Raw genomic sequence first — 21,825 nt, forward strand, 5'->3', positions numbered from 1 at the left:
ATGTAGCATGTCCAGGGCATGCACAAACGCAACATTAACCCTTTGCCAAAGGTGGGCTAGGAAGGGATTTGCTCTTCAGGGGCTGAACTCGTGAAGTCATTTAGCCTGTCCACTCCAATGCTGCCTTAGGACTAGACTATTGCAGCTTTTAAACCTGATGGAGACAGAACTGTAACTTCCACTCAGCAAGGGGCCAGAGAAGACAAATGAAAGCACATGAGCTCTAAGCCCTATATTGTTAAAGCGCCATAATTATTCACCTGTCCCACTAACGCGAATAAAAGCTCTGAGTAAATTAAGTAAGAATGGGACCACACATGGAAAGAGAGAGAAAACATTAGACAGCTCTTATTATAAGATTTCCACTAGACTGTGGAAAATATCACCTGGTGTAATGTTTTAATTAAACCAAAGGGAGGCATACACATCACTTGCATAGGGTTAAATGAGAAGGGGAGGGATGGCCAACTGGGCTGGCAACACTCAAAACCCCTGTACATGTCTTAATCAGCAAAATGTGAAGGAAATAAAAGAAAAGGGCATGGGGCTAGGACAGGGAAGTGCTTGCCTAAAAGCAATCTCAGAGTCTAGTACCAGGCTTCACTATACCATACAATTAGTCCCACCCGAGCTGCTAGGCTGAAATTAAGGACAAACTGTTTAAGCATCTGCAGTATCCGGTCTTCACATTAGACCCTCCAAAGGCACACAACAATAAAATACACAGGCCAAAAAAACTTATTTTAAGCATAGGATAATTCAGGCCAACCCAAGCGGGCTTCAGATTAGGCAAAGGAAACGAACTTACTGAACCGGATGGAGATCAGGTCCATGGCGAGTTTTGCATGTTTAAGCATGAGCTGGAAATTCCTTGCTGAAATTGTGGACAGATCCCACAACTTCATTGTGGATTATGTTGTGTGAATTGCCATGATTTGTTAAAAATAATTTTAGTTGATTTGTGTAATTAGTCTAATTACGCCTAATTACATAATTAGTGTAAATACAGCAAATGTAATCCTGTAATTGAACTGTGCAATTACAATATGTAATGACAAGGATGAAAATCCTGAGGAAAAAAAATGTGCAGCAAGTTTATGGTTTAAAAAGAAAAAAAAGTCCAGTAATTCAGCTGTTTTTTCCATGAGCGCATGCAGGTTTCTCACACAGCAGCTGAGTTAAGTAATCCTTGATGTGGACTGAATCGCTAAAAGAAATGCTTTCAAAGTTGAAAGCTATTTTTTGAGTTACAGGGTCCCTAAAATGCCAGGCCATCGCTGTGTTACATCTTAATAATGGGATGTTTAAACTCAAGTGGCTTATGCTTCGATTTCTATTACTTAATGAAATAGGAAGGTCAAAAGAAACAGGGCAAACAGTGGAAATGTGAATACGATATATTGCTTTTTCTGCCCTCTTCCCTCTCTTTCTTCGGCTGTCATAGCAGAGAAAAGTTAAAACATTGCAAGCATTTGTTTTCCTTGCAGCAGGCTGACAATCCAGCCTCAAACATATCAACAGGAAAAGGGCTGTCAAAGGCATATCTCAAGACACTTTAAATCCAAATATCTCATATCCCACTGCACACGGACCCTTGCCGTTTCCTACCACGCCATCAGGAGAACCAATTATGCAAGAATATGCGTGAGGCATTTATGATGCTTGAACCTTTAATTACATTTTGTTCTCTTCTAAACATGTATCGCATCTCATGTGCACACAGAGCAAGATACAGTAATTCAACCTGACCTCCAATAAATGTAGAAAGGTTATGGATAAGCTCCTGACTATTAACATGACAATCTGATTTATTCATTACTTCAACACAGGCAAAAATTGTACGGAGGACAGTCCTTGCGACTTAGAAACCATATTTAAGAAAAATGCGGGATGTAATTTAACATGACATATTTTATCATCCACTAAGAACTTATCTCATAAAGGAGATGATAATAAACATTTCCACATTATTAGTCAAGAATTCCCACCTCAGAGGGGGCCTCTCACTTTTAATTAAACAGTCAAAAGACTCCGAGCTACACATCTGTGCTCACTTCCCCAGAAAACAAACCACAGATTCCCTAACCCAGTCCATACATGGTGAATTAAAAATAATCTCATTGCTTTCAGAAGCCCAATAACTCTACTACCCCAATCTAATTCTCATCTCAGCTAGGTTTCAGCCTGCCCATCTCTCTGTAGAATATCAAGCTATTTTAGCAATATAAAGCTGTCAGGTATAATAAAAAGCAAAAATGATGGTGCTCTCAAATCATTAGCTCAGAATTGTTTATGAAAGTTGCAGGTTGCTCTCTGCTCCGAGACTGATTTCCTGAGCAGCTTTTCATTTATAGCTTTGCTCACTGTTGTTTTGAATTTTGAAAATACACCCTGCCACCTTTTTATTTTTATTTTTTGGAACTGCTGTCACTCAGGTTTGGCTGAAAGAAACAGGATCTGCTCCCTTTTGGACAAGGATTGCTCTACTGTCTTCAAAAAATACAAATGCATTCAAAAACTGGATTGGAGCATTTTGATGGCCAACAAGCTTGGGTTCTCACAACCCGTACATCAGTAGAAACACTCTGGAGCAAACCACCTTTCTCCATTTTCCCAGCCCCTGCTTTAATGGAAAGGATGAATGTGGAACAAAACTTAAAATTCAAAAGGGGTGAAAAGTTACAATCAGAGAAGAGGATTGCAATAGACGTTAGCTTCTTCCAAAGTTTTTTTTAGCATTTCACTTCCTATGCACTGTCACTTCACACTAGCTAGGTTGGGGACATTTGGAAAACAGCTATGGCTTCAGGGTCGGATCCTTATGTTTGTACAGCAGTGACTTCAAAGGAGTTACCCCTGCTGATATCTGCTGCTGATCTTGCCATCAGTGTTTAGGGAGTAGTACAATAATTTGAAAATAGAAAACTTACTCTGAACATGCTTATAAAAAATATTTCCAGAATATGATAGAAGTGCTTTCTCTTAGTATTTTCACACTAGGAAGGTAGTTCTCTCACTAGGAGGGCAATAAAACACTGGTGCAGGCTTCCCAGTCTCTGTCCTTGGAGGTTGTTAAGACCCAGCTAGACAAAGCCTTGCCTGGGATGCTGTAGTTGGGGCTGGTCCTGCTTGGAGCAGGGGGTTGGACTAGATGTGACCCCCTGAGCTCCCTCCCAACCCAAATTTTCTGTGATTCTATTTATCTCAGCATGCATCTGCTTCTCTCAGACCTGAAGAAGGACCTTTGATACTCAAAAGCTTATCCAACCACTCTGCCACATATACAGTTGATTCAATAAAATACATCACAAAAAATCCTTGCCTCTGAGACATTTCCTGGACCATCACAGTAACAACACTGCAACGCTACTATACAAATATATACGCTCAGGGTCTGGACAGATGGTTACATACTCCAGCGTAACCCGTATCAGTTTTCTATACCAACGTAAATTGCATTTGAATCAGGAATAGACAGATGGGCAAAATCCTGAGATATTGCATGCAGTAAGAGCCATTACTGTGACATCCTGCTAGGCAGTAAAGTAGCAAGTAAAAGGCTGCTTGCCTTCGACAAATGGCTCCCCCAGGATGGACAGAGCTAACACCAAACCCAGTGTATCCTACACCAGTAGAGTTTTCCCCTTATCCTTCCAGGAGAAATCATCCATTTGACTGGGGAAGATTACCCTAATTTAGGGGTTGCCTGTCTGCTGCTTTTTTTTTTTAATGCCACTTTCATGCTGATGGCACTGGTCATAGCTGTATTTCCCATAGGCATGCACAACTCTCCCGCAGACTCAAAAGCATCCACGCTCCTGTCCTGTAGGGTATATTACCAACCTGGTATGCAGCCCAGGAAAGGCACTCCCTTTCATTCGGGGTATTTAGATCTCAAGGGATAAAATTCAGAGAGGGGTGAATTTAGCTTAAAAGCTTATTTTTGTAATCCGTGGTCCATGGAGACCTGGGGGTCTGCAGATTATATCTAAGGGGCCCATGAAAGATGTCTGTGATCATTCAAAATGATATGAATACCCACACTTACAATCCAAAGGGTCTTCACCTGCATTTAAAATTTCCAAGGAGGTCCACACCTCCATTCAAATTTTTTGGGGCGTCCACAAACCAAAGAAGGTTGAAAACCACTGGTCTAAAACACCTTTGACTAGAGTCCTCAAATGCATCTGGCTTCTATACCACAAAAACGCAGACAGGGCCTGTTAAGGATCTCAGGGTAGAAAATTAATGTCCATTTTTGTGCAGCTGTTTCATTATCTGAAAAATTAAACAAACTGTATCTGACCAGCTAAAGAGCCTCTTCCATAGTATTAGTCTCTGGGGTGGATAACAAAGAACCGCAGTGACTACAGAGCACAAATATTATGGACTTTTCAAGGGGCTTCTGCTCTTAAATCACTCAGCTCTGAAATCACATTACTCAGATAACCTTGTCTCCATTAATAGCAAGTACTTTGGGGGAAATTGTGCAAAGTTCTGCACTTTGGATGGAAGAATGCATACACAAACTTGAGAACAACTGGCTAGACTGTGGTACTGTAGAGGATGACTTGGGGGTTGCAATGAGCTCAGCTTGCACCAACTGGGTGTTCTTGTTGCAAAAAAACCAGCAGCATCCTGGGTTGTACCAACAGGAATGTCACTTGTAAATCAAGGGAATTGTTTCTTCTGCTCTATTAAGCACTGAAGGGGTTTCACCTGCAGTACCGTGTCCAGTTTTGGGTCCCACACCTCAAGAAGGATGTGGACAGATTTCATAGACATTAGGGCTAGAAGGGACCTCAGAAGATCATGGAGTCCAACCCCAACAAGAGATTGTAAAAAGGCTAGCACAGAGCAACAGAAAATGATTAGGGGCCAGGGAATCAGATGTATTGGGAAAGGCTGCAAGAACTAGGGTTATTTAGCCTGGAGAAGGAAAGACTGAGAGGGGATTTGATACCAGTCTTTAAATAACTGAAGGGCCATTAGAGAGAGGGTGGAGATGGGCTTTTCTCTGTGACCACAGGGGAGAGGACTAGGAACGATGACCTCAGACTGTAGCAGAGAAAATTTAGGATGGCAAGGGGGAGGACGAGGGTAGTCAAGCACTGGAGCAGGCTGCCTAGAAAACATCTGGAATCTACATCCTTGGAAATGGTCAAGAGCTGGTTGGACAGACTTGGCTGGGATGATCCAGCCAGAGACGATACTGCCCTGCACAGCGGGCTGGACTAAATGACCTTGTGAGGTCCCTTCCAGCCCTACTTCCCTATGATCTTCACTGGCAGGAGGGGAGTTTCAAGGGATTAGATCCCAAGCTCTCACTGTATTACATGGCATCTGGCTTCTCATTCCCTCCAGCTCTTACGCGTAAAACGAAACAACCTGATGAAAACCTCTGCCATATATAACAGACATGTTGAGAAGAACTGTGGGCAGGGTACAGCAACACACACACAGTTTGAAACGGAAGGAGGGAATTTCTTTCCTAGTGGGTTCATGTTTAAGATGGAAGTGAAGTTGAAAGCACTGTGTAAAGGGGGGAAAAAAAAAAGAAATACTGTACCTCAATTCCTACCTGGGTAAAGAAGGGCTCATAAATTTCGACTCCTTTGTCGGACCCCTGCAGCAATACCTCTTGACCACGCCGCCAGCTGTACCGAACGGGCGGATTGGAGTTGGCAACACACCTGAGAAACACTGTTCTCTCATAGTAGAACTGCTCTTTTGCTTCCCCTATGCTCTGATGAACTGTCACTATTGGATCATCCAGATCTGGAAACAGAGAAACAACCCAGATGTAGTCACGGATTATAGAGTGGCTAAAGTATTGACATGCAATTTGCAGGCAGGTGAAAGTTCAGATCTTCTTGGCAAACAGCAGGCAAGTCTCACAACACAGGTGTCATTCGCCCAATCTTTGAAAATGGACTGGAAGATTTTTAGGGACAATTGTTTTGTGTCGGTCTATCCTTGTACAGCCCTGAGCCCAAGGAGGTTTTGGTGCGTGGTGATATTCCTAGGTGTTATAATAATATAATAGCGTATGACAATAACATTAAAAAACATTATTGTTATCTAGTTGGTATTTCATTCAACACTTTCATTTTCACGTTTTCATTTTTTTTCCCAGATTTCCTTGTCCTTTTTTAAAATCTTACTCAGATAAAATAACATTTGTCAAGTATCAGGAATAGTCCAGCTGTTTTAAATACACATCATGCTAGTGGTTTCCTGTTATTTTGTGGAAAGCTGAACCCTTACTCATTCCTCGATGGCTCACGCAAATGCATCCATGTTTCTTTAAAGCAGGGGTTCTCAACCCATGGCACCAGCCCAATCAACACACTGCTGTGGCTCATGTGACATCCTGTTAAATGGATACATGGGGAGTAAGTTGTGCACATGCGGTGCAGGTAACACGCTGAGAGCTTCAAGTGCGGCCCACTACAGCAAATAGCCACTGCTTTAAAGTAATAAAGCAGAGTGTTTTAAGGAAGATTTTCCTTCTATTTCTAGCTATTAAATTGAAAAGGAGGCTCTGGGTACTGCTAACTCCTATACAAGATACATTTCTTATAATTGCTTCTTCAGCAGCAATTGAAATGAACTCCCACCCCAAAAGAAAAGCAGGGCTTTCATGTTTGAAAAAGGAGTATGGGGTTGGGGGGGGGGGGATGCCCTTGGAGTATACCAAAAAAAAGCAAAGAATAAAAAGTTAACAGATAATGACTATGATTTTTAGCTTGCTTTCAATAGAGGGAAAGTTGATACCAAAGGAAACAGTTAAAGATTTGGAAAGAAATGGAAAATGGGACAAAACACAACAGGGGGCTTATCAGAGGAGGATCGTGTCACACTAATCTTCCTGTGACAAGGAATGAGCTTCTTGGTTAAGGCTACTGCTTTTGATATTTTGCCTAGTAGGCCATTATTGGCCCATCTGGAAAGGACAGGGATCAAGGTCATAATTACGAGGTGGAAAAAGAGCCAGTTCAAAGGCAGGTTATTTTGGAGGGTGAGTTATCTGAGTGGAGAGATGCTACCTAACGCGTTCCCATTCTGCTTAACGAGTTCATCAGCAACCCTGGCACTGGACCCAGATGCATCTTCATGAAATGTGTAGATGATGCTAAGCTGAGGGGTGCTTCCAATATAGAAAAAGACTAGATGAGTACCGAGGAATGAACTGAAATGAAGTTTAATAGGATGAAGTGCAAAGCCAGGGACCAGTAACAAGGGCTTGAGCTATAAATGGCACTGCATAGACTAGAGGCGTTTTGAGAACAAGAGGCATGTGGGGGCTGGTAGTTCATCACAGGATGACCATGAGCCATTAATGCAACATAGCTGTAAAAAACAAAAACAAAAAACAAAGCAAAACAAAACAAAAAAAGCAAACACAATCTTAGCAAGTAGTAGATGGGGTATTTGCAGTAGAGGCAAGGAAGTACTAGTGTCATGGCGCAACATACTGGCGAGACCCTGTTTGCAATACTGTATGTGGTTCTGGTCACTGGGAGGAGGTCAAAATAGGCCCAACAGAAGAGAATGGGGACTTTTTCTTATCAGAGAAAATTAAAGGGGCTTAGCTTGTGTAGGTTAGCAAAACAGAGCTTGAGGGGGGTGTACATCCCCTCTTAACAGGCATATTCATGAAGCAAATATGAAGGAAGAGAAGGAGCTTTTTAGGCTGGGGAAAAAACAAAACACAAGATCAAATGGCTACACACTGAGTGCATCTACATGAGCAATTTGCACAGAGCAATAAACTCCGGGGCTTATCAACCTGGAGTTTATTGCTCCTGGGTGTGGCGTTTATATGTGGAGCAGCCCTGGCTGGCAGGTGGTCTGGGGGGTCAGCCTGCCGGGGCTGCTCCAGCCCAGCCCAATGTGCTGCAGAGAGGCCGGCTGGGGCATGAGGGTGCTCCAGTGCAGGGCTAGCCAGCAGGCAGCCCCTGCACTGAAGCCCCCTTGTGCCCCAGCCAGTGTCTACATGTGCACTGCTGTGCACTAAATAACTCCACTTCAGGACTGGATTTGTGTTTACAAGTACTAACCTGCGGCGGAGTTAATTCATTTCCTGCAACCTAACTGGGCTCCACGTGTGGACGCTGAGATCTGGCTGTGGAGTTAATTAGGCAGCGTCACAGTAAACATCTTGTGTAGGTGTACCACGGACTGCAGATACAATTAGATTGCAAACTCAAAGAAAACGCCTAAACAACCAACGTTTTGAGATGGTTTCCCTTTGCTAGGTAATGGGGAGAGAGATGCTGAACCAGTTTAAGATGCAGCTGGATAAGTTAATGGCAGAGATGGTGAGATAAGATGGAGTTTTGGCTCTAAAACATTGTTGGAGTTGTGCTGTTAGTCCCCAGGTTGAAACTTATAGGTACATCTCCTGTACCATGGGAGGTTTCTGGCAACGCCTGCCCCCAAAACACCAGTTAGGGCCAGGAAAGCATTATGATGGGTTTGGAAAGGTGCTTTTTTAAATCTCTTATTTTTTTAAAACATTTTTTTTTTTTTAATCTTAATCTTTTTTTTTTCTTCCCCTTCTTCTGAAGCATTGAGATGTTGGCTACAGATAAAGTTGGAAGCTTTTGACTGGAACATACTGATAATTGTGCTGAGTTTGTTAAACTCAGAGAAGCATCCTGAAGAGAGGGTCTTGCTCTGCCACTCAGCATCACACTGATCACATATTTGTGGTCAGGAGGGAATTATACCTTCACCATCAGACTGGCATCAACTGTGGGGTTTTGCCTTCCTGTGTTGTGAGAGGCTGAGGGCACTGGACTTATTTAGTCTGCAGAAGAGAAGACCAAGGGGGGATTTAATAGCAGCCTTCACCCCCCTGCAGGGGGGCTGCAAAGAGGATGGAGCTGGGCTGTGCTCAGTGGGGGCAGATGGCAGGACAAGGAGCAATGGGCTCAAGCTGCAGCAAGGGAAGTTGAGGTTGGATATCAGGAAAAGCTTTTTAACTAGGAAAGTAGTAAATCACTGGTTACCCAGAGGGGTGGTGGGATCTCCATCCTTGGAGGCATTTAATACCTGACTAGACAAAGCTGTGTCTGGGATGATGTAGTTGGGGCTGCTCCTGCTTTGAGCAGGGGGTTGGACTAGATGTGACCTCCTGAGGTCTCTTCATACCCAAATTCCTGAGATAAATGCCTATGAACACAGGGGCTGGATTAAATGCTCTAAGGGTTTCTTCCAGCCTGGTGTTCCCCTCTATAACCTGCCAAGGGAGGAGAGGCTTCCTTTATCTGCGGGCTTCTTTCACTGTATGTTGAGAAGCTGGCTTTAGTAACAACAAAAATAATCATTTTTGCTAACTTATATTGCACTTTTTTTCCACCCACAACTAATTTGCTGACAATTTTCTAGTCACAGTTGGCAACGGGTAAAAGTTGTATTAATGCAGCATCTAAGAACCAGTGGGAGGCTGCCTCTCCAAATTTGGCCTTCAAGACATCAAAACATCCAAATACGCCCCAAATCTGCCTGGACTGTTTTTCTAGCTGTGCATTCGAACAGTCTCCGCATACTTGCAGTGCTCAATTATCTATATACAGCTATCACCACTTGACTTCCCTGCCCACACTAATTACGGGCATAAATCTGGCACACTTCTTGTTAAAATGTTGTAGAAATCCATAAATATCTTTTTGATGTAATCCTACGATATTTTTTTGAATAATTCTAAAATGAATTACTTATCTATAAACAACAATCCCAAAGGATTGTATACATAACTTTGCACATGGGAGCAATCACACTGAACTCATAGGAAAGACCTGGGACCTTGACGCAGCAAGGTACTGAAACTTGTCTCAGTAAATTTTAGCATGTTAGTAATCACATTAATGTTAATGGATGAATTCACATGATTCAAGTTAGGCATATTTCCAGGATGGTGCTTATTCCAGTGTAGGAAAATATAGTTATTCGAATGTACATTTTGCATAACTGGGGTCTATAGGTGCCAAAAAAAGACAGGGATCGTCAGAGGTATAAGCAAATACCCAAAAGAGAAATTTGAAGTGAGCCCATTCATAGCCAACTCTGATTGCCAAACCTACATAGACTAACATGCTTCAAATGCCCATGGTAAAAAATAGCTACTTTATATAAATTCTTCTTTAAAGAATCACAGTTTGACTTGAGTAATTACAACACTGGCTGTGCTCATACTGGAGGAAGCTTTTTTTTTTTTTTTTTAAAGACCCCCCCAGAAAAACAAAACAATGTCTACACATCTACAAAGTAATTCTTGGTAATGTTGCACACATTTTAAATAAACGTTACTCTAGTTTTACTCCGAAAAAAACATTTAATTTAATATTACAGAAACAAATTATGAAACAGTTGGTTTGAATTAGGATGACATTTTATAATGAGATTTCATTTTTGTTGTAAAGGTTATTTTATATTACAGTAATATTTGAAAAGAGGTGAGACAGCTGAAATTTTATGTCCTCCCATTCATCCAAATTGAGAATAAAAGACAGAAATTAACTTGCTTAGACTTCAAGGCCAAAACATCGGGATCCTCCTATACCCCCCATGAACCACCGAGTGTTTCACGCACTGCGGGTGTACGGAGCACTGGTTCGCTTAGACTGCCAGTTCAAGAATAAATCATGACAATTACTTACAGGGTTTTCAAACATGCTAAATCAAAGAACTTGTGCTCGAATCTGTCAGAATAAGGCTGGCCCTGTGCTGAAGAACTACCTTGTCTCACCCCGTCTCTTCTCTTTCCATTTCCAACAGGCCACGTTTGTCTAGCTCAGTGGGGACCAGCCTTTTGGCAGGCATTCCCCAAATTAGCTGCGCCTTCCTACACTCCAGTTACCTTCCTCTTCCCAATTTGCTTTCTGCTCCCTGCCTGATCCACTGCTCTGCTTTCTGCTTCCTTCCCTGTGCTTCCTGTCCAATCCGTTGCCTTCCTCTCCACTTCCTGATCTATCTGCTGTTTTGCTCCCTGCCCACTCCCTGAGCTGTCATGTGCCACACACGGCCTGCCCAGGTCACTTATAACTCGGCCTCCACTGGTCCAGGCAGATGCTTTTCTTCCAAAGTTTGACATCTCTCTGATGCATGCGTTAATAATGTTATCTTTTCTATGCACCAGGCCACTGTTTGATACTCATTTTATTCTAGGTAAGCATTCCCAAAATTTGATTTCCTACTAGTCTAATGATATTAGCTCAGCCCCTATCAAATGGGAAGAGCTTTGTCCCCAAAGCTGACTATAAGCAACACAATAAATTTCTACCTCTGGCTAGATTGCTAAACATAAAAAAACACGTCTTACACCGAATACCACGTTACCTACAAACGTGTGAATAATACAGATGAATACTACTTATTATCATCAGATGATACCGGCAAAACATGACAGTAGTTAGCCCAACGTGGAGAGAGAGGGTATATTCAGGTGTGTGGAAACAATGTCCCCCAAAATGCCCTGCTGCACTGGAGAGATCGGAGTTCAATTCAGAGCTTTGGCCTAGACTTACAGTATGACCTTGGGCACATCACTTAAGAGTCTATCAAACACCCTCTACCCTGAGAGAGTACACTGCCCACTATACACAGCCGTGCTCACTATTGTCCTCTCTTCCTGGCTTCACAAGACCCAAATTCACGTCTGTCCATAGGCATAGATGTCCTATCGGAGCCATTTATACATCTCTACATTGGTGGTTAGGGCACCCTCCTAGGATACACAAGATGTAGGTTTAAACCACCTTGGGCTAAAAAGAAGATGAAACATGGGTCCTTGCATTTCTTGCCAAGGACAAGAGCTGTTTGGCAACTGTTGATCCTTCTGGATCATGGTGTATACACGAGAGGTCACCCAGACCTCCAATGCATGTGCCTAGGCAGAGGTTTTGTGTTTATTTTGGAGGGGGGGCATGTTGAGGGGGCAAGGGCTGCAACCATTAAATAAATGTATAAAGGCACCGTTACCAGAGCACCTCTCTTAAGTCCTGAGTCATACGTCTAAGCTTGATAGAGATGCAGGATTGTGGACACACCTCTCTCCAACTACTGCATAAGGAGTTGGAGTGTCTAACAGAAGTCTGGATTTCACGCCATGGACCGGACGCTCAATATTAGGTGCTGTGGCACTGAACTACAGTGGGATTAAGCCCTTTTTTGCATCTAATTTCTAATCTCCTTTTGCTTTATGTCTTCTATTAAATGGCAAAAATGGGCATGGTGACAGTACTTCCTTATTTTGCCTTTCCTATTTGAATCAAAGTCTTGGAGGCCAATGCTGTTTTTTATTTATTTTTTACTGTGCATCTATGCTGTGTTTGAGCTCATTGGTACAACTATTGACTATCAAATCCAACTTAGTGCAGGACTGCACAGAGGTAACATCTCTGCCAAGCCATTTCTACAGTTCCAGTAACGGGAAATTTTCGCAGCAGAAAATGACTGATTCTTTTGAGCCAGAAATGGTGGAAATTCTCTCCAACTCCATTAAAGCAGCAGACGTGGTACTAATATAAGACAAAATAATGCTTATCATTGTTATGAGATTTCACTGAGCGTTCGAGAGTGTGTTTCTATTATTGTGCTGGGTTAGAGAAATGTTTCGCTGGATTATTACATAAGGCATTTTGGTTAGGCAACACAAAAGCTGCCACTAGAATACAAAATGTGTTCTCATAAAGCTACCAGGTACTTGCTACAGGTTATTACAACCCAGAAATGGCAACTTGTCACATTCATTACACTCAGGGAGGCCATTTTAAAAGCCAGCTGATTAAAACAAAAAACAAAAAAAAGACATGAATGCCATGTCGCCCAGACTTTCTTGGCATCATGAGTTCAACGTATAGCTGAATAGCCAGACATTTATATTCCAAAACCCCAACAGATTTTTTTTAATTGTTTAAAACTGTTATATGCACTTCTTCCACCAGCACTCAAAGAAGCAAACAGTTCAGCAGTCTGGATGTGAAGCTATTGACTTTAGACCTCACAGGGCAATTAAAAATGAAGAGGACAAGGAAGAAGGAATTATCATCACAGGGCAACGAAGACAGATCTGGCTTTTGTCTATCTACAAGGTGCATTTCCCTTCACCTGCAGTGCAAGAGAAAGTCAAAAGTTTGATTTTTTTTAAACATGACAAACATAACAAAAAATTGTTTTTCAGATACATAGGGAGTAAAAGGAAAGCCCAGGGTGGAATAGGACCACTACTGAATGGGCAAAAGGGGGGAAAGACAGGGGGGACAAGACTGAACTCCTCAATGAGGTCTTTGCCTCAGTGTTCCTAAACGAGGGGCAAGACAAGTCTCACAATGGGTTCGTAGAGAGGCAGCAGCTGGGCACCAGACTACCAGGTGTTGACCCTGAGATGGTGCAGAGTCGCTTGGAAAACTGGATGCGTTTAAGTCGGCAGGCCCGGACGAGCTGCATCCGAGGGTACTGAAGGCACTGGCCGACATCATTGCAGAGCCACTGGCGGGAATATTTGAACGCTCGTGGCGCACGGGACAAGTTCCAGAGGACTGGAAAAGGGCCAGCGTGGTTCCTATTTTCAAGAAGGGGAGGAGGGAGGATCTAGGCGACTATAGGCTAGTCAGTCTCACCTCCATCCTTGGCAAAGTCTTTGAAAAGATTATTAAGGCTCATATATGTGAGAGCCCAGGAGGGAAAATTATGCTGAGGGGAAACCAGCACAGGTTCATAGCAAAGTAGATCATGCCTGACTAATCTAGTTTCTTTTTATGACCAGGTTACAAAATACCTGGGCGCAGGAGTAGGGGTAGATATCATTTACTTAGACTTCAGGAAGGCCTTCGATATGGTATCCCACCCCATATTGGTGAACAAGTTAAGAGGCTGTGACTTGGATGATTACACAGTCTGGTGGGTGGAGAATTGGCTGGAGGGTCGTACCCAGAGAGTGGTGGTGGATGGGTCGGTATCAACTTGGAAGGGAGTGGGCAGTGGGGTCCCACAGGGCTCAGTCCTGAGGCCGATACTCTTCAATGTCTTCATCAGTGACTTGGACGAGGGAGTGAAGTGTACTCTGTCCAAGTTTGCGGATGATACAAAACTGTGGGGAGAAGTTGACACACTGGAGAGCAGGGAACAACTACAGGCAGACCTGGACAGGTTGGACAAATGGGCAGAAAACAATAGGATGCAATTTAACAAGGAGAAATGCAAAGTGTTGCACCTAGGGAGGAAAACTGCCCAGCACACCTACTGCCTAGGAAATGACCTGCTCAGCAGCACGGAAGCGGAAAGGGATCTCGGACTCCTAGTGGACTCCAAGATGAACATGAGTCGGCAGTGTGACGAAACCATCAGAAAAGCCAATGGCACTTTATCGTGCATCAGCAGAGGCATGGCAAACAGAGCCAAGGAGGTGATACTTCCCCTCTATCAGGCGCCGGTCAGGCCACAGTGGGAGTACTGCGTCCAGTTTTGGGCACCGCACTTCAGGAGGGATGTGGACAACATGGAGAGGGTCCAGAGGAGGCCACTCACATGGTTAAGGGCTTGCAGGCCAAGCCCTACGAGGAGAGACGAGGGCAACTGGACCTCTTCAGTCTCCGCAAGAGAAGGGTGAGAGGCGACTTTGTGGCTGCCGATAAATTCACCATGGGGGCGCAGAAAGGAATTGGTGAGGCTCTACTCACCAAGGCACCCCTGGGGGTCACAAGAAATAATGGCCATAAGCTAGCAGAGAGCAAATTTAGACTGGACATGAGGAGGAACTTCTTCACAGTTAGGGCGTCCAAGGTCTGGAATGGGCTCCCAAAGGAGGTGGTGCTCTCCCCTAGCCTGGGGGTCTTCAAGAGGAGGATGGATGGACATCCGGCTGGGGTCATCTGAACCCAGCACTTTCCTGCCTATGCAGGGGGGCGGACTCGATTTATTGAGGTCCCTTCGGGGCCTAACATCTATGAATCTACGAATCTATGATTAAGAGGGTATTGTTACTAGTCCCCAAGTGTTGTACAAGTTTATCAGTTTATTAAGCTGAAAAAATATATTAATAATAAAAAAGAATCATGGAAATGTGTTTTCCACAGGGATTTATACCACCATTAGGTCCAATTTGTCAGTCTTTAATCTTTGGATTGAACCAAATAAAAGTGAAAACCCAGATGGCAAAGACATGCTAAGTACTATATTGGAAGTAATTCCCTTCAGAAATCTGGAAACTCTCACACAGACAGAAATCCAAACATAAACTGTTTAAAACAAAATAAACCTGCTGTGGCCTGCAGGACAATGCGAGAGCTTTGGTTTCGGGAATCTACAGGGAAATCTGATGTATATTAATAATGCCCTCCATTTAGAAATGCCTGGTGAAATGCACACATCATAATACACTGCTGCATAATTTAGGGGTTGTAACAGAAATATGGATCCAACCAATGCAGAATCACTTGCCCCAGTTACACTTCACCCATCATAAAAGGGACCATCTTGGGAGTATCTAGACTAGATGCTTTTTGTAGAGCTGCCTGATTAGCTCCGCAGTAAAGCGTCATCACATACACAAGCAGTGCTATTAGGTCTGAGTAAATTAATTAACTGTGCCATAGGATAGTACTGCCCAACACAAATGCTGTCCTACAGTGGAGCTATTTAATCCACCACAGGGAGATGGTGACTGGGGTTGGTTGGGGCATGAGGGTGCTACAATGTGGGGCTGCCTGCTGGCAAGCTCTGCACTGCAGCATACTCATGCCCCAGCCAGCCCTGCTGCAGCACGTTGAGATGGGTCAAAGGAGCCCCGGGCTGGCAGGCTGACACCCTATGTCTCCCAGCTGGGGCTACTCCAACCTGGCTCAATGTGCTACGGTCCTAGGTGCACATGTAAAAGCTGAGCCAAGAAACAACAGACTCCAGCATGACCTGCACCAGGCTGTATTGAATCAAATTAATTTCACATGTAGACATCCCTGTTATGTAGAAGACTGCTTCATAGGGATGTCTTCTGTACGAGAGAGCAGTGACACTTTGATTTACACTTTGGGCCTTGTTACTTGGTAATGCTGGGCAACTCCTGCATTTCTTAATGACTTCACTGAAACTAGTTTTAAGTACTCATTAGATGACTCAAAGTTAAGCCACTTCAGAGCAGCATTATCTGTGATCCGTGGCACCCAGGTCATATCACGCTAAGATGTAGACACTCTTGGCTACCCGTTAGGTAAACACTGCTCAGCCTATCCAGGGGCAGGAGGTAGTGAAGGGTTAACCTCCCTACTAAGGCATTACTGTCACTGCTGCTGCTCTCTGGGCTGGGCTCAGCCAGGAGAAGAGCAGAGCCTCCATAGTGGGGGCAATAGGGACTGGGCAGGCAGGTTAACCCTTCCCTGCCTGCTTCCCCAGAACAGAGAGCGCAGACAGCCACAAGTAAGCAGGAGGTTGGGGGGGGGGGAGGGAAATCAGGGGAACCAAGAAGGGCAGGAGCAGAGGGAGAGCCTGAATGGGGCGGGGGGGAAGGATTTTACTTTTCAGTCCTCTAGGTCTCTTCTAGCCATTTTTCAGGATATCGTTCCTATTAGCGGGACTGGCGAGAGGTACTTCCACATAGTGATCCCTGGTAACATCTCTTATGGCCAGGAGCTCTCAAATTGTCAAAAATGCCAAAGCACACAAAGATAAAGATATGGACACCGTTTTGGTCATACGAAAAAATAATTGTATTATCAGCGTTACATCATTCTCTTCTATTAGCCATTTATTTATTAGATTTCTATCTAGCCATGTCCAAAATGTGTCAGAGCAGGTTATATTAATTATTTAGGAATAAATGACATAAAAATATCAACATCACTAAGAGCAGACAAAAGGTTCAGCTACGGAAACACATCGTCTGAATGATCCAAGATATTTTATGGCAAATTAAGGCATTGTTTTAATTCCAAATGAAGAGCTATATGCTTTTTAATTAAAATAAAAAATTCCCTATTGAATGCAAGTTTTGTAAACATTACATTTTAAGAAGAGTTTGAGTGGACCAAAAGCTACAGTTCCACCATCAATTTTTAGGACAACTTTAGTTTAAAAAATAACAAAAACACAACAACAACAACAAACATGACTCACTGGTAAGTGGCAAGCAGTTATATACAGCAAAATGTAAAACAGAAAACACTAGCATGCCATACTTGATCCTGCCTCAGCAGAGGGGAATGAACTGCATGAGTTCTTGAAGTCCTAGCCCTACATTTTTCTAATCATTATACAACAAGTTAAAAAAATGTAAAACAATCTGAAGGGAAACTAAAGGCATCAGGGTAGGGAAAGAGGGGGAAAGCCAGTGCTCAAGACAAAACAAAAAATCTTTCCACTTAAATATACTAGATTTTTTTTTTAAACTATCAATAATATAGGCTGCTTATGATATAAAAACAGTAATGTATAAATCATAGAATCACAGACAATGAGGGTTGAAGGGACCTCAGGGGGTCACATCTAGTCCAACCCTCTGCTCAGAGCAGGACCAGCCCCATCTACATCATCCCAGCCATGGCTTTGTCTACCTGGGTCTTAAACACCTCCAAGGATGGAGAGTCCACCACCTCTCGGGGTACTAGGTACTTTGTTCCAGGGTTTCACCATCTTCCTAGTGAGGAAGTTTTCTTCATATTTAACTTAAATCTCCCTTGCTGCCACTGGAGCCCATTGCTCCTTGTCCTGTCATCTGCTCCCACTGAGAACAGCCCAGCTCCATCCTCTTTGGTACCAGCCTGCAGGGAGTTGAAAGCCACTATTCAATCCCCCTCGGTCTTCTCTTCTGCAGACTAAATCAGCTCAGTTCCCTCAGCCTCTCCCCATAAGCCATGTGCCCCAGAAGTGACGAAGAAATGGCAGAAACAGTCAAATATTTCTGCTGAGCATCTGGAAAGTAGCAGTGGGATGTCCTTGTATTACAAGAGGTTGCTAAAATACTCTGCAGCCCATTAGTAACAAGAGGCATGCATATACAGTGTAGCATAGAGGTATTTTATTTTGAATGAGCTAGTTCAGGTGTTAGAAGCAGTATGGCTGCGAGGCTCCGTGCCAGCTCTTTGCCCTACTGACAAACTAGCATTTGAAGTTCGCTTGGAGGATACATATACACCCTGCTGCACTGTGCAGTATAGACGTTCTCTGGAGAGGATTAATTGGATCAACCATTTAAAATAGGCAGTCCTGGGGGGGGGAATGGCACTGAAAACTGAAAGACATCCATGTAGACTTTTAGCCTGTCAATATTAATACTCCAAAAAAATTGTGTGATACTAGGAAAGGTACAGAAGATGGCTAGTTCACGGTAGAGCAGCAGTAGACAACCTTTCAGCCCCATGGGTAGGATGAGTGGTGCTGAACCAATCTGCAGACCAAATCCTGACTGCCACCTCGAATGAGACCCTGCATGCCTTAGCCCAAGTCCTGCATGCCCAGATAGGGCCTCACACTGCCTTAGGCCCATGTGCCCGATCAAGCCAAGCTATCCATCCCACTGGGCTACCCACGGCTCTGAACATTTGAACAAAGAGCAGTAGCAATTAACATTGGCACTGCTCCATTGTCACTAATTTTTGGACCAGCAGGGATCCTGGCAGTTTGGATAACACAGTTCCACAGGCCACGGGCCAAGGGTTTGAGCACCCCGACCTAAACAAAAAGAGCAAGGGAGATAAATCATATAGCCATAAGCCAGTTAGCCCATCATGAATCCTAGGTAAAGCAATGGAAAAGCTGCTATGGGATCTAACTGATGAAAAAAAACACAAACCCCCACACACAAAAACGGAACTTAAATCAAACTAATGCAAGTCAACATGGCATCATGGAAAATTTTCCACATTGAAAGAGGTACAGACAAGAGCCACAATAATGATTTGAGTGCTGAAGAAAATGTCTTGCAGTGAGAAACTTGAAGAACTCAATCTGTTCCGTTTATCCGAAAGAACACAGAGAGGTGACTTGATTATAGCACGTAATTACCACACGGTGAGAAAATACTGGGTACTAAAGACCTCTGTAATCTAGCAGAGAAATATTTAACAAGAACGAATGGCTGGAAGCTGAAGCCAAAGTTAAATTAGAAAAAGGCACAAACTTTTCTCAGTAAGGGTGGTTAAATGGAATAAACTGCTGATGGAAGTGGTGAATTTGACATCTTCGTGCCCAAACTGGATGTCCTTCCGGATAAAATCACTGAGGTGGAAGATAAGACATGGGATATCCTTAGGGTCTGTGCTGAAGCCTCTGCTGTTTATAAGTGATTTCGACAGGGGGATGAATAGTGAGGTGGCCAAGTTTGTGAATGACACCAGTTAGTCAGCACAGTAAAAAACATAAAAAGAAGCAAACAACCCCCCCCCCCCCAAAAAAGAAGAAAACAAGGCTGATGGCAAAGAAGTGCAGAAGGATCTTGTAAAATGAAGTGCCCTACGGCACATTGTGGTGACATAGCAACCACGTGGGTCTACATGTGATGAGCTGAGACACAGCTGTAGTGGCATGCTCCCCTGGTATAGTGTGCCACTCTGGCAACGTAACAGCAAAATCTAACTGCACGCTGCACACGTGGCGCAGTAGGAGCAATTACTGCACAAAGGAAGTACTAAAGCAAAGTGATGTGTAGATGCACCCAATGGGCAATAAAATAGCAGATGCAATTCAAATGAAAAAGTGAAATGCATGTGAAAGAGTAGCCTGAGATGTACATACACAATGATGGGCTCTACATCTTAAAGCTACATCTTAAAGTTATTAAAGCAATGATGGGTTCTACATCGTAAAGCTATTGCATATACTCCACTGCACACATCAGCTCAGTGTTCACCAGCAGGCAAGACAGGGCTCAAGTCGTTAGATTTATTAAGAAGGGATGATTTAAGAAAAACTAATGAATACCTGTGCTCATACGTTCAAGGAGGAGGAAGGCATATACATCCCAACTTTGTGTTGACTGATGCAACTCCACTCAATCAAATAAGGATAGCAAATGTGCTTAAAAACTGTTCTAGTTTATACTCAACCCTCCCATTAATAATTTCTGGAAGACTCTTCACGAGACAGCTCTCAACATTTAAATCTCTGTTGTGGCACTGATTTCAGACATTAGTTGAAGGGCTACCTGTGTGGATATAAGCTAGTGTGTTCTTATCTTCTGAGACCCAGAAGAGTTTTCCAGAAACAAGCTAAAACCAAAATCAAAATTTGTCATTGCTTGAACCTTAGGTAACTCCATTTAGAAAATGGAAGATACTAATTCCATCTCGAATACCAAGAATGAGGTCCTGAACATTTAGCAAGGTATTTGTGAAAATGATGAACATATTCTACTTACGTAATCTAAAGAGAAAAGGATAATATGCAGAATAATATAATGGCAGAAATCTGGTGATTGCTTCTACAATGAAAGGCCACCTAACATCTCTGATCCCCAGCTACAGGGCCAAGACCTTTCTGACTACTAGGTGTGACAGGATCTAGCTGTGATGGGCTCTAGGTTCATTTTAAGGTGTGATGGGATCTAATCCTCAATCCCAACAACTGCGCCTCTTGCCATGCCACACATGCATGACAGAAAACATGATTTAGGAACATGGGATTAGATCCCAATCACACACCTTGCTTGCCAGTACAGCGGGGAGCACCTTGACTCATGATCCCGAGCTCCCCTGGGCAACCAAGTTGAAACCCAGGTGCCAACAATCAGCTGATGATCAGCTGGGGCCAGGGACCAAACCAGGATCTGGAACTGGCCCCAGTCTAGTCCCCAGCACCAGCAGAAAGTCAGCTGAGTGCCAAAATCCCAACTGGGAATGGCATGCAGTTTTTACAGGTCCTGTCATAAGGACCTTGGGATTGTGCTGTGGCAGCCTGATCTTGGGGTCTCCATGCCCTGGGATGAGTAAAAACCATGGCTAAGTACAGACATTTGGGGATGTTAGTGGAACGTTAGATAGGACTACACATGGCTACATGACCTAAGGTAAGTCAGGATGGTGAGGACTAACAGCGGGTTTGCGGAACTGGGGAGGCAATCAGGCTAGCAGGGGCAGACACAATTTGTGGGGAATGGGAAAGGCCAGAGGCAGGAGTGATCTGCAGAACCAGTGAGAAGCAGGTGCAATATGCAGGGGGTGGGGAGCAAGTAGGATCTGTGGGGGCAACACTGGGGGTAGGTACGATCTGCATGAATGATAGGGAGGGAAGTCATGATCCGTGGGGGGCAAGCATAATCTATGGGAGTGACTGGGGGACAGGGATATACCACGGGGTGTAGATGGGAGGGATGGAGGGCAGGAAGAATCTGTGAGGGGATTGGGGGTACCAGGTAGGGTCTGTGGGGGATTGCTGGGGTCTGGGAGGGTTTGGTGGGATTGGGGGGGGCACTTGCAGGGTTTATGAGGGAGAGTTTAGGGGGACCAGGGGCTATTTTTAGCCTCCCCCCTTTCCTCCTACCCCTTCCCCCAGCAGGTCTTACTTGTTTACTTGCAGTGAATGCTGATAAATCCAGTGGCACCTAGAGCTGGGGGGGAGGCTGGCTGGTCCACGGGGGGATGTAGCCGGGTGTCATAATGCATGAGCCTCAACCAGCCGCACATTTAATTTAACATGTGATATGAATGAACAAGCCACAAAAGTGTTACACATTATATGTGGATTAATTTGGGGGTTCATTTGCTGTATTATCACACCTTAACTTGACTTCAGTGTGTGGCCTGGTTACTATTTAAGGTGAAAGTAACCTGTTAATCATGTCTTAAATCATCAGGGGCTTTACTCCGATTGTGCTTGTGACCTTATAAAAGT

General features: G+C 43.8%; 1 protein-coding gene across 2 annotated transcripts in view; it reads right to left on the reverse strand.

Annotated features, from left to right (window-relative positions):
• Positions 1-21,825, reverse strand: part of MDGA2 (MAM domain containing glycosylphosphatidylinositol anchor 2) — a 665,957-nt gene that overhangs the window by 318,739 nt on the left and 325,393 nt on the right. The window contains exon 4 of one of the 2 annotated variants that reach the window (XM_019550984.1): positions 5,582-5,778. In XM_019550984.1, coding sequence (XP_019406529.1) covers positions 5,582-5,778 — 197 coding nt within the window. Of the gene's footprint in view, positions 1-5,569; positions 5,779-21,825 lie in introns of both variants that reach the window. The other variant, XM_019550983.1, reaches the window with a different exon arrangement.

This window comes from Crocodylus porosus, unplaced genomic scaffold (genome assembly GCF_001723895.1).
Source record: "Crocodylus porosus isolate Cpor-Errol unplaced genomic scaffold, CroPor_comp1, whole genome shotgun sequence".
In the NCBI taxonomy this organism is placed as follows: domain Eukaryota; kingdom Metazoa; phylum Chordata; order Crocodylia; family Crocodylidae; genus Crocodylus; species Crocodylus porosus.